Here is a 27,484-nt window from a genome sequence, read left to right as displayed (position 1 = left end):
GTTTCATTTAAATCCTCTCCTGCGTCCGCTTTTGCGCTTTGCTCCCGTTCTTCTAGCCCTCAGCTCCGCTCGATTGGTGTCTTGAGTCACCTTTGTTCTGCAGTGGGCTGTTTCTACGAGACAACTGTAAGACTTTGCTGAACTTCGATGAGGTTGTTTAGTTGTGGCGGATATTGTTCCGCCAAACACTTGAACCCAAGGCGCCAGCGTCACTCGGCCTCACACAAGACGGCATACTCATGAGCAACTGCTGCAAAATGGCTCACACAAAAACAACGGGGCCAACGCCTCGTCTCACGCCGATATCACGCCAATCCGACAACACACCAGAGGTATACCGTTCCATCTCTCATGTGTCGGGCCACGACTTGCAACCCCAGGCCTTGACGGCAACTGTCGACGAAGACACATCCGAAATCTACGATCGCCTCTCGCCACGTCGCAAGACCATCATTGTAGCGGTTCTCTCGTTCTGCGCCTTCCTCTCCCCCATTTCTAGTACTTCCATACTCGCTGCTACTCCAGAAGTAGCAAAGGAATACAACACGACAGGGTCCGTCATCAACGCCTCCAACGCGGGCTACATGGTCTTCATGGGCCTGTCGCCCATCATCTGGGGTCCCATGAGCCAGGTATTCGGACGGTGGCCCGTCATCATGTTGACGGCAGTGCTATTTTTCCTTCTGAGTTTAGCGACTGCCCTGGCGCCGAATCTGGTGTCGTTTTTTGTATTTCGTGCACTCTCCGCATTTGAGGGAACGGCCTTTATTCTATTGGGGAGCGCGTGTCTGGCGTAAGTTCATTGCTCGGGCTTCGTCCTTGCACAAGTCCTCGTATGAAAGCTGTTTTGTATGGGGTGTCATGGACTAATGTTGAGAAGCGACATATATCGTCCTACTGAACGAGGTACAGCCATGGGCTGGTTCTTGTCTGGCACTCTCATTGGGCCTGCTATGGGTCCATTCATAGGCGGTATCATCGTTACATACTCGTCGTGGAGGTCGATATTCTGGCTGCAAACTGCACTTGCGGGGACCGGTGTCCTCGGCGTCTTCTTTCTGGTTCCCGAGACTGCGCAACACAAGAAGATCACCGAGTTGGAGCATTTGTCTAAAAAAGAACGGCTCAGAGCAATAATGCACATGATCAGTCCCATCCGAGTGCTGAAACTGTTTCGGTATTGGAACCAGGTTCTCGTGGCATGTGCCAGTTCCGCCTTGCTCTGGAACATGTACAGCTTGCTTACACCCATTCGATATGTCCTTAACCCGCGGTTTCACCTGGATTCACCATTGTTGGGTGGGCTGTTTTATCTTGCCCCCGGAATGGGATATATACTGGGAACTTTCATGGGGGGTAGGTGGGCAGACCGGACAGTTAGAGTATGGGTTACAAAGCGCAATGGAGTTCGTGTTCCAGAGGATCGACTACGCTCAGCCGTTCCCTTCATGGGTCTCGTGATGCCCGCTTGTGTTCTCATATACGGCTGGACGGTGGAAATGTCTGTGGGAGGGATCCCCGTTCCGGTCATCGCCTTGTTCGTGCAGGGCATCGCGCAACTCTTCAGTTTCCCATCACTGAACACGTACTGTCTCGATGTGATGCCAGGACAGGGAGCTGAAGTCGTTGCAGCCAATTATTTTGTGAGATATCTGGCGGGTTGCATGGGCACGGGGGTGGTACTACCTGCGATTCAGGGTGTTGGAGTCGGCTGGTTCTCTACCATTTCGGCCTTGTTTCTGGGTGCATCTACCATCGGTGTCATGGCCGCCATCAGATGGGGAGAGTCGTGGAGAAAGGCGACTGATGCCAAGTTGGAAAAGAGGTTGCAGGACGATGCCTCAGGAGGGCAGGTGCTTGGGGAACCAGAGCGTGAACAAAAGGATACGCCGGCAAAGAATGGCGTGCTAGATGATAGACATCCAGCATAGCAAATCATAGTGAATTGTGATGGCTTTCAATGCAGGTTAGATGTTGAGATATTGAGGATTCGACGTCGCGAAAAGGCGTGTCGAGTTCTAAGGCTGGAGAACGGAGGGATGGGCGTACAGAGCTGCCAGGTGCCACGCCATCGAGGGTTACGTGTCAAAAACGAGCCTGCGGCAGGAGCGGCAAGGGGGGGAAGGGGGGGCCGCCATGCGTGTGATGAAGCAGCAGACTTTGGACGTTTCCTGGACATTGTTGACATTTTGTGAGTCTCGTACTCCGTACATGTTCTTCCCATCGGATGGCACGGTGATTTGGGGGCGGCAGTAAATTTCGAGATGCAACATGGCGACATGATTGGATGGGACGCAACGGTGGCTACGTCACCTTAGGCTAGTATGGGGAGCTACAGGGAAACCACGAACCACCACGGGGGTCTTGGCTCCCGCTCAACGCTGTTCCTTCCTTCCCCGTCGATAGTTCTGGCCAACTGTGGGTAAACGCGGACCAGGCTTCTGTGAACCATGGAAGGCGAACAAGGATAAAGGTGAAAAGTGACGAGGGAAAAAAACAGGGCAACTCGGCTCAAGTGGTTCCTCACCCTAACATGATGCCCTAATGATATGTCGAGGTATATCTCATACCTTGATGTTTTACGTCCAGCTCTTTCATTCCGTCGCTCGCATTTGGTCTGCATGGACAAGGTAGTTTGGTACCCACGATCTCCATCTTTCGACCTCGCTCCACTACTCACTCCTTGCTTGCATTTATTAGGGCGATGACTACGTTTTCGCCCAGACGGAGCAACTACTCTCGGGAAAGAACTCGATTCGTATTTTCTGTTCGCCACCATCTCAGCACCGACAGCAGATACGATACCGACAGCAGACAAACACAGGCTAGCATGCTCTTGCTCTAGTTGCTTTACGGAGTATGGAGTATTGGCACAAAAAACATGAGCAAAGGTGCCGTGTCGAGCCAAACTGATGCGCACAGGGCTACTATTTCCTTCAGATACTCCAGTAGTTCGGTGCGTCGGAATGTTCTCTGCTAGAACTGGCGGCCACCACTGCCGTACTCCCGTACCATGAAAAACACTCGTCTTGATTTGTTGTTCATCTGAACATTCTGAGCCAAGGTGCCGCGCCATGCCCTGGTCATTTTTAGAACTGGTTCGGGGCGCAAACGCTTTGTGATAACGTTTGAGTTCAAGGCCGCGTGGCTGGAAGGTATGGCGGCTCCACAAAGACGCCGTACAGGAATAAACGAATCAATGGCTTACTATGGACTGTGGCCGGTTTTGCCGTTGTCAGAGGGTCAAAGGGGTCAAAGGCGACTGCAGGGCTTCCGGCCATTCCTGACAGACCTGCGCGAATGCTGTGCGTCAAAAACACAGTCGCTGAGTCGATCCCTTAGTCAGAGACAAGGATCTTTTGGCTTCTGTGATACTTGGCCGTGGCCTCCATCAAAAGCGAAAGACCCAATCGTCTCAAAGGGTAATCTCAAGCCATGGCCCTATGGCCGTACCTCTAAAACGCCTCGGCGACTTCTTGAGCATGAGGGCACAGTGGGATGTGTGGAGAGGGTAGAATCAATGCAGCCATGAAATCCGGTTGTACATGGCCCTCTGCGGCAGTGCGGCATTACAGCAGCAGCAGCTGAAAGGATTGCGTATGTTTCTGACGGGCCATGTTAAATAATACGATTCAAGCGTCTGGACATCGTAGATATGGCAAAAGCGGTCTCGGCTAGACTCATTTCGACCGTCATCGGCCTTGATCCGAGCATTCAAGTTGGTTGCTGCTGAGCTTGCTAGAGTAAGCCTATCCCGATGCCATGCCGCCCTCTCAACTACTCCTCTGTTGCTATTTTCTAACCCCCCTCAGCCATCTTGACATCCATCCCGGCACCACGAATCTCGCCTCCAAAGCCGACCCATCGGGGCATTGCTAGGCCTCTGTCGAATCACGGCGTTGTCCTGGCCATCAAGTTCCACTCTTTTTCTCACCAAAGGCGGTTTTACGAGTTGTTGATCCTTGGACTGTACAGTCAATCTTGTTGGTTCCTTCCTTGTTGTGTCTTACTTTTGCCTTGATCTGCTTTCCTATTAGTTTCATGTGTCCCTCCGCGGCTATTGCTCTGCATCTGAAAGCGTTTCTTCCCAACCACCCTTCACCTTCAGCATACACTCATCATCCCTGTCGCCTTTAGGTTTTTATACCGTTTCATTTTTCTTAAATCTTGGTTTCTTCATTTTTCGCAATTATTAGCTGCAAAGATTTGCATTCCTGTCGCTCTGCCCACTTGGGTCTCGACACCCGGTTCGGCATCGCATGGCTCGACCGGCAAGACCTAAAAGATAGATCCTGACGTTGACGTCTTCTTTCCTGCGACTGTTATTATAGTAAAGACTCATTTCCCATCATCGATTGATTCAAAGTACACGACCTAAGATTGGCATTCAACAAAAGATTCCTTTACTGCTTCTTTTGTCATACGGCGTCATTGTTTTCGCTGCACCCACCCCGACCACGAAAGCAGTGCAATACACGCAATACACGCCCTCCTTTACATACACATACCTATAAACGAGTAGACGCTTCTTCTTTGGAACAAATCCGACATCCTCATGTTCATGTAATCTGTTTGGAGACTCCATCTGGTATGGAGCACCCGGCACCTCTGCTCGGCTTGGGCAGCCTCGGAGGCATCCGTAACGGCCCAGACTTCAAGAACGGTGACCCCCTGTTACCATATTCTGAAAAGCCGCCCCAGAAACGGGTTCCCAGGATCAGGGCAGTTTTCAGTCACTGTCTGTACAAGAGGGTTCTGGTCTGGGCTGTGGTGAGCCTGGTGCTCGTCACCCTTTTCTTGTCTCAAAGCCGCTGTGTTTCACTATCGCACGTGGTTGAATACGCAAAAAGCCAGGCTCCAAATGTACAAAATACTCCAAAAAATGCTAGTAACGAAGGATTAGGGGCGGGGAAAGATACATCTGCCGAAATTGACATCACCAATGTCAATGACGACTCCCAGAAGCCTGCAGTGGAAGTGCAAGTTGATGAACTAGATCGAGAAGAGGATGAAAAGGAACGAGAAGAGTTTGAGAAGGAGGCAAATGAAAAACCTTGGCTGCGGTTCCCTCAGTAGGTGCTTTCTTTGTTGTAACATCTTGGTCGAATCACAGACTTACCATTCGCAATCTAGCCTCGACGGCTACTTTCATGGGTTGAAGACGCTGGTAAAGGCATCAGAACTCGTACCAGAGTACCCCAATACCACAGATGCAGCGCCTTTGCCCGCGCCTCCTGTCAACAACGGCCGTCTACTTCAGCCGACCGCATACAACCCATACACCACAGCGGGCAAACATATCAAGACTTGTTATCTCGACAAGAACAGAAAGATCCCGGCACCCGACGTGTATGCATACAATGGTGTGCCCCAGCATATGCCCGACGCGGCATTCGGATCATACGAGATATTCGGAATACGAGACGACATTTGCTTTGACCGGTTTGGGCGATTTGGCCCTTATGGTCTGGGCTATGGAAAAGAGGAAGGTGGATTGGGTGTCGGCCAGGACACAGAAGATTCAGACAACGAGTTGATCTGGGCAACGAGCGGCAAGATTAACTACACCCACGTTGATTGGGGCGAGGCTCAAGACCAATGCTCTGACGCAAACAAGCATCGCCTACTGGCGCCTGTTTCAGAGTCTGGGGAGCTTCCCCAGTCTGCAGGCGATCGAAAGGGCAAGAAGCCTCGCCAAGCCGTTGTTGTGCGCTGCTATACCGACTTCCAGTGGACAGATCTCGCAGTAGTCAACTTCCGAGCTCTCATCACGGAACTGTCACTCAAGTCCGGTGGCGAGTACACGATCCATATCCTGCTTCACGTCCTCGACAATGATGAACCTATCTGGGCTGATGACGGAGTTGTTCAACGGATTCTCGATAGCCACATCCCTGCCGAGTTTCAAAGCTTGGCGACTCTTTGGAGCGAAGCCCAGATGGAGCTTTTCTACCCCGGAGACTTTCAGGACACCTACAACAACCCCAGCAGCGCGCCTATTCACGGTGTCTATCGCAGCGCACACTTCCCGCTGCAAGTGTTTGCCTCTCAACACCCAGAGTACGAATACTTTTGGAACTGGGAAATGGACCTGCGCTATCTTGGCAACTACTTTGAGCTGCTTGACAGAATTGGACGATGGGCGGACGACCAACCTCGGCCACTGCTGTGGGAACGAAACGAACGTTACTACATTCCGTCGTACCATGGGACATGGGAAAACTTTACCAAAACGGTTGAAATCGACCTCGTACAGTCGGGCAGACAAGCCATCTTCGGGCCCGTTGATCACGAAGACAGAAAGTCTCTTTCCTTTGAAGAGCGCGGCGAGAGGGCTCTCCCAGACAGCTGCGGCGCCGGCCACAAGCCTATGCAGTGCGGAGTTGGCGAAGGCGCCGACCTCATCACGTTCAATCCCATTTTCGACATTGCCTACTCTGGGTGGGTATTCTCCAACGACATTGTCGGCTACAAGAACCCGTCGTACGAGAATCCTCCGCGGCGATCGTCCATTGTCACGGCAGGCCGACTGAGCAGGAGGCTACTCATGTCGATGCACGAGGAGGTATGGCGCCACCACCGCACCATGTTTGCCGAAATGTTTCCCGCATCGGTGGCCCTCCACCACGGGCTCAAGGCCGTGTACGCTCCCCATCCCGTCTTTTTGGACCGGGCCTGGGCGCCCGCGGGTTCGGCCGTCGACGCCGTCTTCAACGGCGGCAGAGACCGCTCGACATCCGGGTTAAATAGCCCCTTTTACTTCTTCAACGAACACAACCACAAGGGAACCAGCTTCTACTACAACAGCGAGTTCCCCAGCCTCTTGTGGAAAAGATGGCTCGGGTACGCCCAAATGGACGGCCGTGGACCATTCGGGGGCCGCCGCGGCGCCGGCACCCTTCGCGGCGGATACGAGGAGGAGAGCCGGAGTGACAGCACCGGCCGCATGTGTCTGCGGAGCATGCTTCTGCACCCCATCAAGTCGGAGGGTCCTGATTAGTCTGTCGCTGCAGTTTTTTAGAGTTTTTTTCTTTTCTTTGTTTATATCACTCGTTACATAGACAGCAAGGCGTAAGCATACCCACCGTCAGTCAGGTCACGACGGGTGGACCGGACAATTTCTTTCGTTATGGGAAGCCTGGGCATCGGCGCCGTCAGGCATGTAGAATGGGGAGGGGCGTTTTCGGGACCTGGGTGCTTTTTGAGTCGCAAAGTAAATAGAGTTGCGTCAGCCGGGAAAAGGTGCTTTGCCAAGCCGGGATTTTGTATTTTTCTCGATAGTCTTATCATGTACTCGTCTGGGAAGTAGAATTAGTCGGATTTGCACGTGTGCCCGTCAGCGACGATGCGGTGATTGGGTAGACTTTCAACGGAATAGGCCCCATTGTCAGTCAGGGGAGTGCACGTCGACGTACCAGTTGACATCTAAAATGCGCAGTTCCTTGTGCAAAGCCGAATCTGGTGCAGACCAGTGCGCAGTCGCCCATCAAGCCTTCCAAACCCACAGGCCGTATTGGGTTTTGAACAGTCCCTACGACAAAAGACACATGCACTACCTGTCAAAGGGTTCAAATGTTCAGAACGAAGAAAAACATATATTCCAATCATCGGCTCGTATCCTCTACCATCCCACACCGAGCCAACTGTGGCCCTCATCGCCCATGTATCCCCGGTCCCAACCCAAGCAAAAATTCCGCACCATGATAAAATGAAAAGAAAACGACACGCAAAAGCACCTCGCTTACCCTTGGCACTGCAAAAGGCAAGTATAGGCGCACGACAAGTAAATCACAAAGACCAACGATAGCCACCATCAAGGGGTTCCACTCATCACATCGCCTAGCAATGCAATCGATGATTGTTCGGGGCCGGCTGTGGCCGCAGTAGGGGCATGTGGAAAGAAAGGCGAGTAGTTCCCCAATATACAAAAAAGTGATGAATGTCGCCCCGAACAATAGTAACCCAAAGAGCCTCCCTCAGCTTGACAAGCTCACCCCCGAGCGTCAGCCGTCCTTCCGTATGCAGTTCGTGGCAACCCAAATAACATAAACAAGCCCATCATGGGCCATCACCTCATGCGAGGCAACCTGAATACGTCGAGTAGAGTCGTCGGGAAAATCGAAAAAAGGTGGGTATTAAATAGTAGCTTTAGCAGCAGATGATCAGGTGAAACCGCTGGCCGTCAAATAAAAGCGAGACAAAGAGGTATCGAAGCCACGCCGCGACGCCATCAACGCCCTGAACGCCACTTCGAAAGGGATACATGAGAATCCCCTGAGAAGAGAAAAAGCAAACGTCGCACCAAGAGGATAGGACATGTCGTGTCATAAGCGTAAAATAAGGAGAACCGGCTGCCAGTGATATCGCGGCATGAAGGCGTTGAAAAGTTGATTGCAGGTGTTGTTTGCGACATGTATTGACCAACGTGTATCAAGCTAGGGGCTGAGAAAATATGTCGTGGTTCTCCTTTATTTTCTCAACACAGCCTCGTACATGCTCACGATGCCCGTAACGGCTGTGCCAACAAGGATACCTTTGTAGCCACCATAGACGGCGCCGTTGAGACGCTCGATGGACGTCTCAGACAGGAAGCCACCAAAGGTGACGCCCTGGCCATAGACAACGTACGAAACCAGGGCCTTGACGATGCTGAACGTAAGAGGGTCGACCACTGTGTCGTTGAGCGCTGCCCTAGAGCGGGTTCGCGGACCAGGGTGGCTGGTGGCAGTCAGGTTGAAGAAGTAACCGAATAAGCTGGGGAGGACAACGCTGGTCAGAGCCCAGGTAAGAGCCGGAGACCAGAAGCTCGAGGTCAAGATGAGGAACATGTCGGGCAGGTAGATGGGGTAGTCGGAAGTGCCAATGGCGCGGATGGCGGGGATGGTGAAGGCATAGCGGTTAGCCAGTATCTCGGGTCGGATGAAGTACAGTTCGAAAGCAGCGACGACGAAAAGGATGCTGGTGACGGTACTAAGAGTCTCCCGGGTAGCATTAGAGGCTTCCGTGATGCCAGTCTCCTGGTAAATGGAGGTGACGCGCTTGCGCATGGCGATGGTTGAGCGGTCAAAAGCGTTGGCCACGTCGGCAGGAGTAGCTGGCAGGGGAATGCGAGCAGCAACTTGAGAAAGGCTGCGGGCAGGAGTACGAGTAATGGCAGTGGAGGATCCACGCTCGTCGCTTCTGTTGGTGCAAGTATATGGGTTAGCCATAATGAAAGTTCACGTTGCGAGACCAGAGTCAAGTTTGTCGCGTCCCTCGGCGGGATGACCCGGTGAAAGCGACTAAACGACGTTCGGATACTTACTCAGAAGTCAGCTCCTCGAGGGCCTTGGTGACACGACGCTTGGTAACCTTGAGAGGTTTGTCGCTCTCATCCTTAGAAGAGTCCTTCTCCTTCTTCACGGGGGAACCAAGAGCCTTGGAACGGCTGGTGAAATAGGGAGCCAAGTCGGAGCGGTTGGCCAGGCGGCTGCTGTTTTCGGCGATGAACTCGTCGAGCGCGACCTCGAGCTCGCTCTTCTTGAGACCCTCGTAGCTAGAGAATGCGCAGACTGGTTAGCACACCATGGTTTTCGGTTTGTTTTGTTTACTGCACAATTCGCCACGTGCAACGACGGCGAGGAGGTGCAAAAACTGGCGCGTTCCGACCTGGCGTATGTCGCGCAGCTTCAGGAAGGGCAGTTTTGTCTCTTGCTCGATGCTGCGATGCTGCATAGTCCAATGTCCCATGGTCGCATCAAGCTCTTTTGGCGCGCGGGAGCTCCAGCTGTCGCGAACCCGACGCGCCCACAGCCCAACACCACTAGTCTCTGCCCGCAAGAAAAAAAAAAGACGAGGTACAAGAAAGGAAAACAGCATACTTTTTTAGGCCGACACTGTCGGCGACCTGGACGAGATCGAGCTTGCGCTGCGCACGCAGCCAGGCGTTGGTTTGCGATGAAGACATGGTGGACTGGATTTCGGTTGTTGCGCAAAAGTTGGGTGTAATTGATGCAAGAGCGCAAAGCAACCTTGTAATGGAGGAAAAACCGAGAGGGCCACAAGGTTGGTTGTCTTGAGCAACAAGGATTTGATGCTTTGACGATGTGTGAGCCGTAGCGGGGAACCAGGTAATATGAAAAGTAGCAAAGATGGGATTTTGACTATGGTGTTTCTCAAGAGATGCAAGAGGGGCGGGTGGATGGCTGGTTGTTGTGGGTGACAGCTGAGGTGTGTTGTTTACATATGTTTTGTTTTGGCCGGGTGAGGTGGAGCCAAGGGTTGTCAAGAACGTCAGCGGCAGGAGCTGGGGACTCGGCAGGGCAGGTGCAGCAGGTGGGAGGAAGGCGCGCGGCTGTTGTCATTGCCAGCTGCCACCAGGTGCCGGGGTGGGGCCTAGATGAGTCTGGTGTAAATGGTTCCAGATGTCAATGTTAACGAACATTAAACACCAGACAGGTTTAACTGTTCTGAAATTGCTCTGGACTGCTCTGTCACAGTATTATTGAGGCATTTCTGGCCCACTTTTCGCTAGGCAAACCGTAATACGTACTACGTACGGAGTACTAGTACAGAGGACTAGTACAGAGGACTAGAATGTCCTACCAGCTGCGTACCCTATGCGAGGGCATATGGGTTCAGCTCCAGACATTCTAGTACCCGCGCACGAGTCCCTCCCGGGTTTGACGATGCTTTAACCAAGGTATGCGAATCTAAAGAGTCGCCCGAGAGGCGGCTGCTGGAGCAGTCTGTAGTTGCCTGGGCGTCCTTGCTCTTTAGCAGGAATACGTGTAATTTATTGAATCAGCTTTCCCCGAGGGAGAAGAAACTACTTTTGAAAATCATTCGAGCGACACCACCCAGTGCCGCTACCAAAGACCGCATGCGACAGCTTTTTGCTCCCAAGCAACGCCAAGGTGGGTCGCTGTCAACACACCGAGTACCTACCTAGGTAGGCAGCTGTGTACCTAGGTACGTAGTTAAACTGACGCAGGCATCAGATCTGCTCAAAAGGGCAGGCGTTGAGAGGCTACTTGATTTTGAACACGCTCCTAAACGAAGTCAGAAGCGAAAGAGCCGCGAGGCACAGCAAGAGGCGCCCAACCACATCGCCTCCCAGGGGAAGATGGAAACACCAGTGTCAGAACGTCGCGACCTCAGGAGCCCACGTACGGAGCACCTTCGTCACATATTCCATCCAAGAATGTGTGACCGCATTCTGCAAGAAAATGGCCATGCAGAAGTCGCGATACTGCATGATCCAGATGTTACAAAGTGTCGCCTAAGAATCATTGTTTCGCCAGAGTCCATCCCGAATCTAGCAATCAGACTATTTGGGTGTACTCTTGCGGAGACGTCTACAGGGTGGGTTCTACAGGTTGAACAGGGTCCTGATGTAGAACTCGAAGACCGCGGCACTTTCAAGTTTTCTCGTGCAAGCGTGGACGCGGTCGGACTATTGATCGGGACACCTATCCGCCAGTTGGTGGACCACGGGAATGAAATGACGACGCTGCTTAGTCTATACGTTACTGGAGCGCCAAAGTCTAACGGTGTAATCGATGTTGAAGCGCATGCCGACAAACTCGAAACAATCGCCTTGAAGCTCTGGCCTCTTTCACAGTAGTCATCGACATGTGGGCCAAAGCTTCTCGCCAAATGTGCCCTCTTGTTCTTTTCGTCTCTTGAATCTTCTTTTTCATGTTATTTGGGGTCCCTTTCCCTTAACAATGGCTGTCGCAACAATCGCCTCGGGGCCCCATCCCTCATCTCAGAGAAGCACGTGCAAGCCTTCGATTTGAACCTCCAACACGAGAAGGACCTCGTCCAAGCAATGGACTTCAGCACCTAGGGCGATCGCTGTGCCCTGGCTCAGTAGATGGTAAGATCCGTGTTCTCAGATTCCGTTTGGTACGCCGTACAATTATCCCCCCCTTGGGTGCAATCGTCCCCGAATAGGCGGAAACACTTATCACGAATAGACCAGTCAAATTGGCGCAAATTCCGATTATCATGATGTACGGAGTAACCGCTACGAATAGAGCCTCCCGGAAAAAGCAAACACAAGCTCCGGATGACAAGAAGATGTTGTTCTTGTAAAACGCTGCATAATACGTGCCGCAAAAATGGCACCGCTATAGCTTTGCTTTCCGATTGCCATTCTTTCAGATGTGAGTTGCTTCGCAATCTTTACATTTCCCATACCATGGGTAGGCCCATTTGGCATCAACGCCCTTTACTTACTCTTCATTCTTAGCTCTCCTTTTTAGCTCAAGATGGCTTAAAATCTCGGCTCATATTTGAGAGTCATCATACCATGGTTCATGACTGGAGAAAGATATATCCCTCGGTCCAGTCCGACGCGTCTATCGGACTTTGCCCATCAGGTCGAAAACATCACGAGCGTGGCTCTTACCTATAACCGGACCAAAACAGATGCCACTACCATAGAATCAATTTGGGGATGATATATTGGAAGACACGCGAGATGTGTCCATATAACGAACCTTGACTCGGTGGAAAGAAGCCGGATACCATACCCAAAGAGTAGAAGAGTCTTTAAATAGTACCCCAAAATCGGCCATGAGCCTTTGCAATTGCGATACATCATCATCTCAAATCCATCTCAAGGATACCTAGCTATCGTATTGCAGGCATTTTCCACTTTTGTAACCAAGCTACCATCTGTGAGCTCCAGCTCCATTGACTTTACCAAGACACTCCTACCAGCCAGCCAGCAGGTCAAATTCCATCACCTAGGAAAAGCAGAGGAGAATAAATAACCCTGCCACAGCGTTTATTCCAGGCACTGTACTCCGTAGTAGGATACCGGACTTGCTAATAGAAACGAGATGCATCCGGAAAGCGAGGAAGTTGATTTAAGCCAGGTGACAGATGCCTGGCACCCACTCATTTTTCGCAGCGTCCTTGAATGAGGCAACCGATCGCATCCCAAGCTAGCTTCCCTGCCGTCCAAGCAGAGCAGGACCATGCTCCTCATCTTGTCTGTAACCCGACACATTGGCAGTTCATGTACATCCTCGCGCAAGAATGAACCAAGTTCTCTGTACCAAGGCACTGAGAGCCTCGACAACGGATTTGATAGACGGGGCTCTCGCAAGCTGGTGCCGTATGGTAAGCGAACACCACAACGTAGGCCGGCCCATTTTGATTGGCACCTATTAACAATATAAAATCTGCTGAGAAGTTAATCAAAAACTGCCAGCTAGGGCGTGGGACATTAAGAAACATATATTATAATGTTTCTCTTCTTTTTTGTAGCAACGTATATGTAGATAACCTCGCGTATTGCGGTGCGTGTTTGCACGGTGTCTCCTTCGGCGTGTCCCTGTTCCTGGCTCAAGTAGACCAGGAACAAACCGGTGTTTAACTAACGTTGTACAATTAGCCCTACCGGATAGTGCTGGCATTAATATTAGATAGCACTTGAGGTTTAAAAAAAATTATAAATTAAGACATCTAAATAAACGCAAGTTATAATTGTCGTAAATACGAGTGTCCCACCTTCTAATAAGACGTAATTGGATGTAACACAGCCAAAGTAATCGTCAACCGTACAAAGGTTCAACGCGCCTCCTTGTGCATGGAACTCTGAATGAATGTCCAGTTGCAACTCCCAACTAGGTATCTAGTCGGCAGCTCTATTCAACGTCCACCCAGATCGCTTACTCCCATCACCAATTGTCTCGACGCTGGTAATGGACCAAAGACACAAGTCACACAACCACCACTGTGACTGTACTTCTCACGCATCGTTTCCATCTACAACGTCTGTGAAACTCAGCGTCTTTTGACCGGCGATGTACTTTAGGAATTGCATTATATTCCTTTTGGCCAATTTGCATGGCTCACTATCCAATGGCCGCTGGCCTCTCTGCTCATGCTGCCTCGCACCCGTTACTCTGATTACGTATTGATTGCCCAAGTTACCCAGTTAGCCCAAGTTCTGCCCCCATGCCATGTTAAAAAACAAATGCACCGATTCCATTTCCCCTCCCCATTTCGCCACTATAAACATATTTCGCCTTCACCTTTGTACTATGCATCCGACATCCAGTTGGTAAACTTTTCTTCCCCCCGCTTGACGAGCCGCATTGGTACCGTTTTGCCCTGCAAGCCCAGCGTAATCACAGACTCGGCCTCCGCCAGAGTCTTTCTGCTGAATGCCTGCGCCGTCCGGTATACATCGGCTCTGGCTTCCCTGCCCATTCTTTGTACCTCGCTTTCGCTGGCCCATTGGTCTGGCGCTAGTTCCACGCTGTACCGCTGAAACAGGACGGCCAGAAATGTCATGATTTCGACTTGCGCGACACGTCGTCCGATGCAGGATCGGGCTCCATCGCTGAAGGGGAGGTATGCGCCGCGACGAGGGCGGAAGAAGCGCGCGTTGCTGTCGGGCTTGCGGTCGATGCCCTCATCGCTTTCATAGTCGCCGCCGTCTGACGACTCTGAGCGCGCCCGTTCCTCGTCTGTCTCCTTCCTTTCACAACGGGGCCCAGGGACCGTCTCAAACCACCGCTCCGGCTTGTAGTCTCGTAGGTCGTCTTGTCCTGGAGTCAATTGGCTTTCTTCGTACGGCCAATAGCGAGGGTCTTCGTGAGCTTTCAAAACTTGAAGCATAATCATGCTCCCCTTTGGCAGTAAACATTCCTTCCCCCCAACGTTGACCACCTGGTCACGATCCCGGGATACCTGCTTGGGAATTGCAGGTCCGGGCGGAATGAGACGAAGGGTCTCGTTCATACACGCCGCGATTGCGCTGCCCGTCATGGGCCCAATCAATCGCTCATAATCCCAAGTCGAGGGGTCCGAGTTGCCGACCAATTCGTCAATGTCTTTATGGATCAACCGCTGAGCCGCCGGGTTCGTCGCAAGATTAATAAGTGTGAAGTGGATTGTGTTTGCCGAAGTCTCGTGGCCTGCAACAAACATGATGAATGCGTTCCCAAGAATCTCCTCTCGGTTGAGGACCAGTGTCTTTCCAAGCTTGTCTGCAGTACCCTTTGCATCCAATCCGTATGACCCTTTGATAAGCGCACCCATGAAATCCATACCCTCTTCGGCTTGTGTCCCATTTTGTAGAGCCTCCATTTTTTCATTCATCATCTCGTTTGAGTATCGGACATAGTCATGGTAAGCTGCCGCAGCCAGGCGAGGACCCTTCCACGGCGACAGTTTCAACATCCAGTGAGGAAACAATAGGACAATCAAAATGTCGTTCAGTAGCCGAACCAGCGTGTCTACGAACGACAATGAGTAACCAGGTGGCGGGTCCAGCGAGGCATACTTTGCAGCGGCAGTGTCTGACCCAGGTGGCAAGACTTGGCCTGGCCAGAGAAGTCGTAGTCCGAATCCAACATAGCTAATAACGTTGATGGTGAGTCGCGTAATATCAGCCGAGATGGTGGTCAGGGGCTCGCTCCTGTTGCCGAAGCTGTCCACCCAGGTGCTAATCATGCCATTCGTCTGCTCGATGATTTCGCGAAAGACGAGAGCAGAATTCTTCTCATTGAAGCTTGGTGCTGTAGCCTTGCGATGAGCTTTCCACACACACCCCTCGGTGGTGACAACATTTTCGCCAAACAATCTCAACATGCGATAAATCTGGCACGGCTTGGGGAAGTTTTCTCGCTGAGCAATGATTTGCCGGATGACCTCAGGATTGGATGTCTGTATCATGATGGCACCAGGAGACACCAGGGCAAACGTGTCGCCATGGCGTGTATAGCGCTTTCTGTCTAACCTGTAGGCAGCATCGGGGATCATGAGGCTGGTGGTTCCATGTCAGAAATGAAGATTCAATTGTTTAAGCATATCCATCAAGCGAATAGAAAACTTACTCTAGCCAATCATCCCACCAAGATTTGGGCAACAGCCGTATCAACTTTGCATAGATGGGAGCTAGTACCAGCCAGTGCCTAGCTAGCATTTCACATGCTACATATCAGACGAGCGACGCCGTTCAAGTCAGAAACCGGATCCCATGAAAAAAATTGAGTGACAGAAGGACTAACGGTAACAAGGAGCAGCAGCGGCAAAGATTTTGACTTACGAACAACAAGATAGGGCAGATTGCTTGCTTTGGCTATGGCAATATTCCGCCTAAAACCCAAAATAACACACAAAACGCCATAGAAAAGAGCGGCCCCGATGACTAGCAGGATGTTCTGCATGGTCACGGCGCGCAGGCAGTTCCCCCAATTCGTAACTCAACCACGCTTCTCAGTGCAGATAGATATACTCGTTTCTTGAGCGCCAATATAAGGATTCCCTAGAGTCGATTAAGGTTTTTAATTTGCAAAGTTTAGCATATATTACAATGCAAGTCGGGGAGAGATTAAAGAGATGAAGTTGGCAAGTTGAGTACATGAAACAGTGGGCGAAACGACTGGTGTGCGACAAGTCAAGGGGTGTTGATCTCTCAGACGTTCTGCTGTTAGAAGAGAATCAAGAAGAACCGCGGAATTGATAAAATACAGAAATAGAGGCCGAGGAAGCTTGTGTCAAAATAGTTGGAAAAATCCAATTTCAACAACAAGTCGGGAGAACAGCCAACGGCGCGCCAGCATATATTTCAAACAGCGCAACTAGCTACTCGTGTCCCCGGGCCACTGCAAGCCGACGGGGAGCCGTTTCCCAGACCTCGAAACTGGTCTCGGTTTGGAAACATCCGTTCCCACTTGGGCCAATCGTCAGGGCGCAAATACCTGTAAACAGCTTGGTTCACGTCTCCGTAGGGAGGGAGTACGTGGACCGAGCCCGCCGCGGCCACAAGTCGCCGATGGCACATGGTGGCTTCGCGGGCTGCGGGTGTTTGGCTTGTGGTAAAAATCCAGATGAGCGGCGCATTGTGGCAGGCGTCTAGTTGAGTTTGGACCAATATCGAATCGGCTGTTGTTGTTGCTTGTTATTTTGGTTCGTCCGTGCCGTGTTTCAACTCGCAAGCTGTGCCGCGAAATGGTCGAGGGCCGACAGCACAAGACGCACCGCCATCCAAACATGTCCAAACAACAGAAGACGGGCGAAATGGACAAGCAATGAAGATCCGTTGAGCCTGCCGACAAATGACAGGCCTCGAATTGGCATTGGACCGCGGGGAAGCGCGCCATGTTAAAATGGCAGCGTCCACAACTACCCTCGGGTGTTTTCGATTCCGGCGCCAGTGGCCCAACTCGTCCAGCGTGCCCGAGTCACTGGAATCTCGGCATTGGACCAGACGCTGCGGGCGGCTGCTTTTGGCGTCGGACACCAGCTCATCCGAGATGGAGGCGAATGCGCTGTCCGTCAACAAGAGTCAGTGTGGCCACATTGACAAAAGGGGACTGGAGAATGAACATTGGACTGTCGTTCAAAATGGCACATGCACGCACGTATGGTTTGGGGGGCCCTTGCTCCTGCCTTGGTTGAGACATAGAGATGTCAACTTGGGTTAGCAGTCAAGTCTGGTCGCACCTTCTTCGCATTTGGCATTTCACCGCCTTTGCAGCTCCATTGTGATGCTACAAGCCTTCACATCAAATGTCGACTTGCATCATAAAGCGCCGTTCTGCTGCCATTATGTAGTCTTCTCGCACGGGCAAGCCAATGCCCCAGCGCCCATTTTCCTGAGGTGAAATCGGGTTAGCAGCTCCACGCACCGACTCCACCTCTGAACAATAACTGACACCGAGGTCTGAAAACCCCGTGACCACAGCGTTTTGCAACAAAAGCACCAATCTCCCTCGTCTCACCCAGTAAAATAGCACGGGAAAACGTGCATGTTGCGTGCTGTGTGTATTGCCATGTCTCTACCCACGAGACGGCGGGGTAGAAAATGCCTCATCAAGGAGAAGGAGAAACTGCCATCATCACACGTTCCTTCATTTGGCGATGATCCCCATTCTTCGCAAGGACCTAGATGCTTCGCCACCGTCAGCTACCACATGTTCCGTCGTCGGGAAAATAACCCAAGCGGACAATCACGTAATGGCCATTATCAAAGTGCTTCATTGTAAGAGGATTCTCATCTAAAGCCATTTACACAGATACAATGCACCTACCCATTCCCTGTCCGCGCCATGTGTTGAAGATCAAAGTAAAAGACGCTGCTTTGCTGTCCGTAATTCTGCTTGCCCTACCACGTTGAGTTGAAGACAATGTGTTTATCATAATGCACCTAAGAAAACCCCATGCGCTTTCTAATGAAGCCACTCCTTTCATTAGACCACATTCGCTCCTTCTAAAACAGCCCATCAATCTCGCCGGTTTCTGTGTCGACATCCACATTCAGATATCCTGGAGCTGTGGGAAGACCAGGAATTGTCTGGATATCAGCGGCCAATGCGTACCTGTATTGTTCACGTTGGTTAGCTTGGGTCCCCGTGGCAAAATCCTCATCAATCAACTTACAGATACCCTGCACCAGCGGCCATACGGACGTCCCGAATCGGAACGGTAAAGCCGGTAGGAGCACCCTTCAGATCAGGGTCGTGAGAGAGAGAATATTGCGTTTTCGCAATGCAAATGGGCAAATTGCCATATCCTTGTCTAGTGTACGTGTCGACCTTCTTCTGGGCCAGCTCGCTGAACTCAACCTTGGCAGCACCGTACATTTTCTGCCCAATAGCCTCGATACGTTCCTGGATAGTGCCGTCCAGTCCGTAGGTAAGAGTGAGGTTCTTGGGTTTCTCGCAAGCGGCGATAACGCCCTTGGCCAGGTCAACGGCTCCTTGGCCACCTTGAGCCCAGTGGTCGGCCAGGATAGCATCTTCAGCACCAGCAGACAAGGCCTCCTCGCGAACAACTGCAATCTCAGCATCCGTGTCGGTGGCAAACTTGTTGATGGCGACAACTACGGGAATACCAAACGACCTGGCGTTGCTGATATGTTTCTTGAGGTTGACACAGCCAGCGCGCAGAATTTCTACATTTTCCTGCGTGTAGACGGCGTCTAGGGGAGCGCCGGGAGCAATGGGGGGGCCGCCGCCGTGGACCTTGAGGGCGCGAACGGTAGCTACGACGACGACTACGTCGGGGACAAGGCCGGAAGTGCGGCACTTGATGTTGAAGAAGCGCTCACCGCCCATGGTGAAGTCAAAGCCAGCTTCAGTGACGACGAATCCAGCTGATTCGCTGTGGTTCTCGTCCGGCTCGGTACCGGCCAACTTCAATGCGAGCTTGTCGGCGATGATGGAGCTCTGTCCAATACTGATATTGGCGAACGGGCCAGCGTGGACAAACACAGGTGTTCCCTCCAGGGTCTGCATAAGATTGGGCTTAATGGCATCCTTCATCAAGGCCGTCAAAGCACCGCCAGCACCAATATCATCACAGGTGACGGGGTCACCGCTGCGGGAAGTAGCAACAACCATGCGTCCCAGGCGCTCGCGCATGTCTGCCAAGCTCGTGCTCAAGGCGAGAATAGCCATACACTCACTGGCAACGGAGATGTCGAAGCCAGTTTCACGGGACTGGCCCTTCTCAGTTGGGGCAGTGCCAACAGTGACACCTCGCAGATGGCGGTCGTTGACGTCTAGCACACGTCTCCAGGTAATGGTGTCGGGGTCAATATCAAGGCGGGCAAATCGTCTGATTTCCTCCTCGCTGAGGGCATCAGGGTCGGTCTTGTCAATGCCCAGCTTTTTCAAGCGGCGGAACATGACGGGAGCAAACTTTCGCACTCCATTCTTGGCGGGCACAAGTCGTCTATAGAGAGGTCCATCCTTCTGGGTGTTTTCGTGGAACATGCGAGTTTCAATAGCCGCAGCCAAAAGGTTATTGGCAGCAGTAATGGCGTGAATATCACCAGTCAAGTGCAAGTTGAACTCATCCATGGGAATCACTTGGCTGTAGCCACCGCCTGCAGCGCCACCCTTGATGCCAAAGGTCGGGCCCTGGCTAGGTTGCCGGACATTGGCAAACGTTAGCCGTCCCACGTGAGCTCCGAGAGCCTGGGCAAGGCCCATGGTGGTGGTGGATTTGCCCTCTCCCAAAGGTGTGGGCGTGATACCAGTAACCACGACGTAACGACCGTTCCTGCGATGGTCGAGGCGCTTCAGCAGATCAAGGTCAACTTTGGCCTTGTAGGCACCGTAGGGTTCCAGCTCATGTGGAGCAATGCCAACCTCGGCGGCAATTCGAGTGATTTGCTTGGGTTTCTGGTCTCGAGAAATGGCGATGTCGGACGGTACAGGGGTCTTCAACTTGAGCGGGAGAGGAATCGTCTTTCTGATCTTCTCCTTCTCAAAGAAGAGATTGGTGGCCTCGACAACATTTTGCAGAAGCATGGCAACAGTCATGGGACCCACGCCGCCGGGGACGGGGGTAATGACGGAGGCAACTTTGGAGGCACCCTCGAAGTCAACATCGCCGACCATGCGCTGGCCACTCTTCTTGGAGGCGTCGGGGATGAAATTGGTGCCGACATCAATGACAACGGCGCCTTGTTTCAACCATTCGGCCTTGACAAACTGAGCTTGTCCAATGGCAGCAATGACGATGTCAGCGTGCTTGAGGTAGTTTTCCAGTCCCTGGGTCTTGGAGTGACAGACAATGACGGTGGCATCAGCATGACGCAAGAGATAGCTGATGGGTCCGCCAACGATGTTGCTTCGGCCGAGAACAACGGCGGTCTTGCCAGCGATCTGGACGCCTGCCTCCTTGAGCATGTACATGACGCCCTTGGGAGTGCACGGCGTGAAGATTGGAGCGCCGCCACGCTTGGCCAACTCGCCAATGTTGTTCGTTCCGAAGCCGTCGACATCCTTTTCGTCAGCCACAGCAGAAGTAATGCTGTACTCGGAGATGTTGGCGGGAAGGGGCAGTTGAACTAAAATGCCATTTACCGTGGCATCGTGGTTGAGGCGACGGATCTGATCCAGCAGCTCGGGCTCGGAAATATCGACCGGGAATTGGAGGAGTTCGCAAGCGACGCCAGCCTACAGGTATATGAGGCGTTAGCAATGTACCCTGCCCGGCACATGTAGAAGCACATGAAGAAGAGTCGTACCTCTGCGGCGGCCTTGAGCTTCATGCGCACATAGGTGGCTGCAGACACGGGATTGCCCGGTTAGCTTAAGCCCACGATGGCGGGGGAGGGGTCAAGAAAAAATCGGGCGAAATGGGACGAACAAGAGTCTGAGCGGTCGCCAACTGTCGAATGCAGAGTCAGTACCAGTTTGCAATGTCCAATTACGAAGAGAAATGCAGGGGCAGCAGCAAGCGTCTGGGAGATTGAAGACTGAAGACTGCAGGATGCGGGCGTACCTTGGATAATCTTCAGAGAGGGCTTGTAGCGGGGGTTGAGCTTTTGCTTCTCGACAATCTCGGCACCGATTCTCTCACGGATGCTCTTGGCGATGGCGGTGCCATCCAGTACTCGGGCAGTCATGGCTGCGCTTGAGGCGAATCGTTGACGGCGATGCAAGGACGGGTGTATGACGAGAGGCGAGGAACCCAGGCGGGCGGGACGACGAGGAAGAGAAGTCGTGGAGTAGAAGCGTGAGGGCGATGACAGCGGCGACGACAGCGGTGTTGTGCCGCTGACATGTGCTAGAGCCAGCGGCAGGAGGCCGGTGCCGGGGCTTAGTGGGTGGCCTGCAGGCTGCTGGCCGCCGCATTGGGCGACTCGGACGACTGCGGCTGCGGCCGTGGATGTACACGTGGGACTTTGTCTGGGCAGTCTAGAGGACCGCAAGCAAGTCGAGCAAGTCGAACAGAAATCTCTTGAGCCGGCGGCAGGTCCTGCCGCAGTCTGTGATGGCCTCTGTGAGCCAGTTGAGCCCAGCATGCGGGCCGAAGTCGTCGTCGAGTGCGTCTCGCGTCGCCCTGTCACTGTACAACGCATCATCAACTTGCGCGCTGACGCTCCATGCCGCTGCGAGCACGCACGGTACAGCTTCCGAGGAGCCATGGCCGGGGGTTCAATCTTCAATACGTCGGCAGATCTGCTGTTTGACAGCCATAAGGCCCGAGTGTGTCCTGCGAGACCAAATGCTCGTGCTCGGTGATCTGTATGCTGCAGTTATGAATCAAGAAGCGAAATCAGATCATTCGCAGGGCAGAGAGACACGTTGTTATGAACTAACGACTCGGCAGATGGCCAAACGGCAAGAGCCACGCCAAGGATTTGACTTTTTCTCTGGCCTGGGGCGATTTCCAATGTCTTTGTTCGGTGAGCGGAGCCCGTCAGCCAGGCTCAGCCAAGGTCAGCCAAGGTCAGTCTAGTTTCGAAAACGCAGGTCTGGCGGGTACTGACCTGTCCTCCAAGCAGGTCGTGGGTTGGGGTTCTTTTTAAACCTACAACCTCCCTTTTGACCTTTGCGATTTCTCAGGTCCCCCTAGAACCCCCTCCCCCTCACTTGGTGTATCGCAGGACTCGGCCGTCTTGTCATCTACTAGCGACAGAGCGGGCAGGTCCACGGCTAATGCTCGACGCTGTGCCTGCAACAACTCGACACGTCGACCAATGGCTCTATTTTGATGACCAACAAATTCGCATCGCCAGCGTGGGGGCAACTTGGACTACCCCAGCTTTTGCCCATGACCATGATGAGAAAGCGGCCACTACTTAAGACCCGAGGCTCCCGCCCGCACTCCGCATGAGTAGCAGTGGTGCATTGGCGCACAAAAGCAGCAAAGTCCACGGTCCATGATGCCGAGACTTCCCCAGATTCCCCAGACATGGGCCGACTGTCGACATATTGGGGCATACATGGTTGTCAGGAAAGGAAGCTCATTACGTATTCTAACAACGGTGAGCCTGCAGCGCTACCCCCCAGTTTCCTCTTGTACACGTCTCATACCTTTGATGAAACCGTAGTCGGTGATCTGAGATGCCAGACTATCTCAGATCCCCTTATCCCACCCCTCCGGTCTGCAAGGAGCTGCCAACCAAGCTCTCCCCCTCCCACCACTTTCATCCAGCTACCAAACCTGCCCGCCATATCGGCCCATCCAGACAAAACTAGGCCAAGCTGAGGTGTCAATTCGCCCGCGAACTGATCCTTTGTCCGAGCACGACGGCGAGGGGTTATCGCCACGCTTCGAGGTGGCGTCAGGAGCCGCATAAGCTGTTAGCTAACAGGAACTAACCCATTCGTGGGTGACGGTTGGCAATGGTATGCTGGCGCGGAATTGGTGGCAACAGCATGTCAACGCGGGCAACAGGCATGGGATGCTTGACGGCAGCCTCCAATCGCCTGGATAGCCATTAATGCTTAGACGATGGCATTGGCTCACGGTGGCTGTTCCGGGGCATGTGACCTGTTCTGCCATCCGAAATGCAAAGACGGAAAGTAACTGCGTGGTGCCTGCCACCTGGTCGCTGCCAAAACGGTAACTCGGGACCTCTGTCATTGGACGCAGCTTTGCTCCGTCTGGTGGTTAGTCATTTGTACTCCCCTCTACACTTTTGCCAGCCGAATACATGAGCTTCAATCTTGGGACTCACCGCCATACACAAACTCCATCTCATCCAACACGCAGCACACACGGCCCGGAAGCAAGGAGACGTCGTTTCATTTGAAATACAACTACAACAAGCAAGCCGTATCCGATCCATTCATCACAGATTCGTTTAAGACAGACCGCATGAGACCACCACTCCGTCATTCCACCTCACACCACAAGGCCTGCAGCCTCATTATCTCCGTCCACTCATCCGTCCTGTTGGCATTCGCAAACCCAGACTGCATGTTGTTGAACATTTGCGCGCCCGTGGCCCCATTCTCCGTCTCATACCACCCCAGCGAGCTGTTCCCGTGCAGGTTGCCGTCCGTGGTGCCCGAGAGCACCGCCATGCTGTTCATCCCGGAGTACATGAGGCTCAGCTGGCCCTGGTGCATGGCGTTCATCATCCTCATCTCCTTCATGTCCCGGAGGAACTTGATCCTCGGCACCGTCTGCAAGTACACCTGCAGCCGCTTGTCGCCAAACGCCCTGAACGCGGCGACCCGCTCGTCGGACGCGCCGGACCCGGGCTCCCCCGCGGCGCACGCCTCCGTCCACATGCCTCGCATGCGCGGCGACCAGACCTGGCATATCTGCGCGCGCTGGTCGAGCTCCCCCCTGACGGGGAGGCGCGCGGCCAGCGGCGTGTCGGCGACGAAGCCGACGTAGCAGTCCTCGCAGAACAGGGCCTCCGGGTACCCCCACCACTTGGCCTTCTCGCGGTGGTGTATGCCCGGGCACAGGGCCACGGCGGCGAACTTGCGCACGCAGTCGGCGTAGTAGCTGAAGACGCCGCGGTCCAGCGCCTCGAGGTACTTGCTGGCAAACTGGCGGAACCGCGGGCTCGCCGGGCAAAAGTTACACACGAGCGTCGCCTCGGGGTCCCGGGCCGCCGGCTCCAGGAACCCCCCGAGCCCCTTGGCCTTGAAAACACCGACGTAGCACGCCTCGCAAATGTCGAAGTCGTCACACCCCCCGCCCAACGTCCACCAGTTGCCGCGTACGATGCCCTTGGCCGTACACGGCACCAGCTTGCTAACAGTCCGCGCAGTCTCCCAGAACCCGTCAAGGTCGTCGTCGCAGAGGGCCGCCTCGAGAGCGACAAGCACGGGCAGAGAGTTGTTGGTCAGGTCGCACGTCCAGCGCTGCCCCAGCATCTCCATCCACGCGTCGAACCCGACGTTTTGGTTCACGGCGTCGAAGGCGCCCTCAAACGCCGTCAGCGCCAGCTTGTCCATGAAGCACGTCGCGCAGGCGTGGAAGTTGTCCAGCTTCCGGCGGAAGACGTACCAGGGCCCTTCGCTGGCGGCCTTGGAGGCGCCCTCGCAAACGGGCAGCTGGAGCCGGCGCGTGGCCCCCTCGACGAAGCCGGCCCAGTCGTTGCCCTCGGCGAAGCGCGCAAGAGCGCGATTCACGTACGCTGAGTTTGTGTCGCAGATCCATTTGTCCTCGGCGCCTTGGCCGTCGCGCGGCGTGAAGCTGGATGCGAATGCGGTGCCGGCGATCTTGTCCTCGTAGCATGCTTCGCAGGTGATGAACCCTTTGATCTCGTTGTTCTGCATCCCGTAGTACTTGACGCCTTCTTTTCCAGTCGTCGCTTCTTTGCCCTTGCAGTTGGGGATCGTGAGGCGATGGGTCGCGTAGGTCCGCAGGCCGTGTAGGTCGTTGCGCTGGAGGGCTTGTTTCCACAGGTGGTCTTTGACGCGCGGGTACCAGAATCGACAGGTAGAGGAGGATCCTTCCTCAGCAAGGATTCGCTTGAACTGTCCTGCTAGCGGCGTGCCGCGGATGTGATCCTCGTGGCATTTGGTGCAGATGAGGAATCCTGGTATCTCGGGAAGTTGGTACCAGTAGAGGGAGTACTCGACGACACGGTCTTCAGGGCAATACCGGACTATGTCCCTTGGTGAGCCGCTGGCTACCACTGGCGGGGGTTTAGGTTTAGGGTTTTGCAATGGACCGCGGGTATCGTCTGGCGAGGCGGCCTGGTTGCCGTGTATGCTGAGACTGTTCATCTGTTGAGCTATAGATGCCGCATCATTCTGAGGTCGGTCATGTTGAGCCGTGCCGCCCCGGTCCGGGCCTTGTATCGGAGGGCTGGGGTTAGATGCTGCTGGTGGGCTCTGTTTGGCCTCAAGCGGTGGCTGGTAGGCTTGAGCATAACCTGTATTTGTGTATTCGTAGCTCGTGTTGTTGACAGGAAGGCTTGGCTCCTGAGCCAGGACAGGCCGATATTGCTGATCTGGGGCCGTGTTTGACGCCGTGAGAGAGCCCTGTTTGTTCTCCAGCGTAGTGTATGGGTTGACAAATGTTGTCGTTGGCGCATTATACGAGTACGTGTTTTCTGATGTCCTATATGCGTTCTGATGCGTTTGCAGAACCGGAGCGGTCGAAGCTGTTTCAGCCCCGGGTTGATACTGCTGGAGAGACGGTGTATTTGCAGCCACTGGCCGAGTTTGCGTGTTTGCCCAAGTATCAGCATTCGCCGCTGAATGGGACACAGTCTCATTCCGCTGCTGCTGAATCCCAGGCGAAGACACGGCATAAGTACTGCCATGCTGGCTCGGATTCTTGACCGGTTCGGCGGGTATGGCACAAGCTTGTCCCTGGTTTACATTGACAGAATGCTGGGGGGGTCTACAAACCGTATCCTTGCCATAATCTGCATACGGGTAATAAGTATTTCCCGGCTGTTGATTCACTCGAGGCGCCGGCGGCGGGGGATAACCTGTCGCGGAAGAGACTGCCGGCACGGGATTACCATGAGCGGTTTGCCCGTCCGGCGTGCCATAAGCGTGCTGCGTAGCCGCCGCAGAAAAATACCCGCCAGCATTAGTATCCTGGAGCCTGTAAGACGCAGTCTTTTCATGACCCGACGAGCCATTCACCAGTGGTTGCTGGCTAGTCCGGGGCGGCAACGGCGGAGGCTGATGACCGTATCCATGATATCCGGCCTGAGAAGCAGGTGTGCCCGTGTGACTACCATACGATTGTGCAGCCGCCAGAGGCGGACTATTCACAGATGTCGGCGTATACTGCCCGTACGACGAGCTATTCTGCTGAGCATAAGGCTGGTATTGAGATGGGCGTGTTCCCGGCGGCGGCGGGAAGTACGTCTGCTGGGCCGCGGGCGGCGCCTAGATTGATTCAGAACCGGCTCAGGGGGAGAAGCGATTTATACATGTCATGTAGCTACCTGATGTGAGCCTTGGTTGCCGTACGCATACTGCGCCTGGGCCTGAGGACCCGTCCCGTACGTATTCACACTCGTGTTCTGCTGGTCGTGCTTGGACAGTCGTTGCTGCAACTGCTGCTGGCCGGCGGCGACTGTCTTGGCCAGGCCCTTCTGGAATGCTTTGGCGAAGGAATCCATGGCCGTGATGAGCAAAGGGAGGCAAGAAATCACGGTCTTGAGGCGGTGGCACTCGACGTCGAGCCTACGTCGGGCCTACGTCGAGAGCACGATATGAGTGAACAAGCATCAATTTAAACTATTAAGCTCGCAGCCATGTCTGACCGCAAGGGCGACCCCTGGACCCGCGAGGCGTTTTTACCCAGTTTCTCTCGTTTGTGTGCATACATTCCGCAGGTTGAGAGCGTGAGGCTGAAGTGGTCTATTGACCAGGTGCAGGAGTCTAGACCCAGGTCGTCAGATTGCGGCTGATCGGAGGTCGCTTTCTGACAGCCATGACTGCGGGAGGGAGCTCGTCAGCCCTATCATGTCGATGATGGCACGGTGCGTCTGGGGGGTTCTGTTGGGGGGAGATTGCGGCATTTTGGTCAGGCGCATCAAGTCGAGGAGCTGGCATCACATGGTGACTGGCCGATGAGATCTATTCACAAAGCTTCTTGGCCTTGGATGGCAGGAAATGATATACCCTTTTATTTTACTTCTTTGGGAATACCATGGCTCTCGCAAGTCAAGCATGCAAGCTTCAAAGGATAATCAGAGCGCATCATGTCAATCGAAGGTGAAACGACTGCCAGGCTCAAGTTGTGGCTGGCTAGCCTTGAGCCGTAGCTATATGAGTACATACCGTATCAAAGTCAGACCATG

The 27,484-nt window shown here is 53.6% G+C and overlaps 7 protein-coding genes across 7 annotated transcripts; 3 read left to right on the top strand and 4 right to left on the bottom strand.

The window, feature by feature from the left end:
• Nucleotides 1-257: 257 nt before the first annotated feature.
• Nucleotides 258-1,931, top strand: MAA_00016 (major facilitator superfamily transporter; the record flags this gene model as incomplete). The annotated part of the gene is made up of 2 exons (XM_007818014.1): nt 258-793; nt 881-1,931. The coding sequence occupies 2 exons, from the start codon at nt 258-260 to the stop codon at nt 1,929-1,931; spliced, it is 1,587 nt and encodes a 528-aa protein (XP_007816205.1).
• A 2,659-nt stretch (nt 1,932-4,590) lies between these two features.
• MAA_00017 (Major facilitator superfamily transporter) lies at nt 4,591-7,000 on the top strand (the record flags this gene model as incomplete). The annotated part of the gene is made up of 2 exons (XM_007818015.1): nt 4,591-5,072; nt 5,134-7,000. The coding sequence occupies 2 exons, from the start codon at nt 4,591-4,593 to the stop codon at nt 6,998-7,000; spliced, it is 2,349 nt and encodes a 782-aa protein (XP_007816206.1).
• Nucleotides 7,001-8,468: 1,468 nt separating this feature from the next.
• MAA_00018 (uncharacterized protein) lies at nt 8,469-9,946 on the bottom strand (the record flags this gene model as incomplete). Its single annotated transcript, XM_007818016.1, has 3 exons — nt 8,469-9,180; nt 9,305-9,535; nt 9,861-9,946. 3 exons carry the CDS (start codon nt 9,944-9,946, stop codon nt 8,469-8,471), a joined length of 1,029 nt encoding a protein of 342 aa, XP_007816207.1.
• A 1,158-nt stretch (nt 9,947-11,104) lies between these two features.
• Nucleotides 11,105-11,605, top strand: MAA_11195 (uncharacterized protein; the record flags this gene model as incomplete). The annotated part of the gene is made up of 1 exon (XM_011413175.1): nt 11,105-11,605. The coding sequence occupies one exon, from the start codon at nt 11,105-11,107 to the stop codon at nt 11,603-11,605; it is 501 nt and encodes a 166-aa protein (XP_011411477.1).
• Nucleotides 11,606-14,037: 2,432 nt separating this feature from the next.
• On the bottom strand, nt 14,038-15,765 carry MAA_00019 (Cytochrome P450 CYP534; the record flags this gene model as incomplete). The annotated part of the gene is made up of 1 exon (XM_007818017.1): nt 14,038-15,765. One exon carries the CDS (start codon nt 15,763-15,765, stop codon nt 14,038-14,040), a length of 1,728 nt encoding a protein of 575 aa, XP_007816208.1.
• Nucleotides 15,766-18,217: 2,452 nt separating this feature from the next.
• Nucleotides 18,218-21,889, bottom strand: MAA_00020 (C-1-tetrahydrofolate synthase; the record flags this gene model as incomplete). The annotated part of the gene is made up of 5 exons (XM_007818018.2): nt 18,218-18,326; nt 18,388-20,915; nt 20,987-21,024; nt 21,109-21,129; nt 21,244-21,889. The coding sequence occupies 5 exons, from the start codon at nt 21,887-21,889 to the stop codon at nt 18,218-18,220; spliced, it is 3,342 nt and encodes a 1,113-aa protein (XP_007816209.2).
• Nucleotides 21,890-23,585: 1,696 nt separating this feature from the next.
• On the bottom strand, nt 23,586-26,800 carry MAA_00021 (uncharacterized protein; the record flags this gene model as incomplete). Its single annotated transcript, XM_007818019.1, has 2 exons — nt 23,586-26,564; nt 26,624-26,800. The coding sequence occupies 2 exons, from the start codon at nt 26,798-26,800 to the stop codon at nt 23,586-23,588; spliced, it is 3,156 nt and encodes a 1,051-aa protein (XP_007816210.1).
• Between the last annotated feature and the right edge of the window lie 684 nt (nt 26,801-27,484).

This window comes from Metarhizium robertsii (genome assembly GCF_000187425.2).
Source record: "Metarhizium robertsii ARSEF 23 chromosome Unknown MAA_Scf_5, whole genome shotgun sequence".
NCBI classification, from domain to species: Eukaryota; Fungi; Ascomycota; class Sordariomycetes; order Hypocreales; family Clavicipitaceae; genus Metarhizium; species Metarhizium robertsii.
The sequence above is the reverse complement of the archived record's forward strand: the minus strand, read 5'-3'. Positions and strand labels throughout refer to the sequence as shown.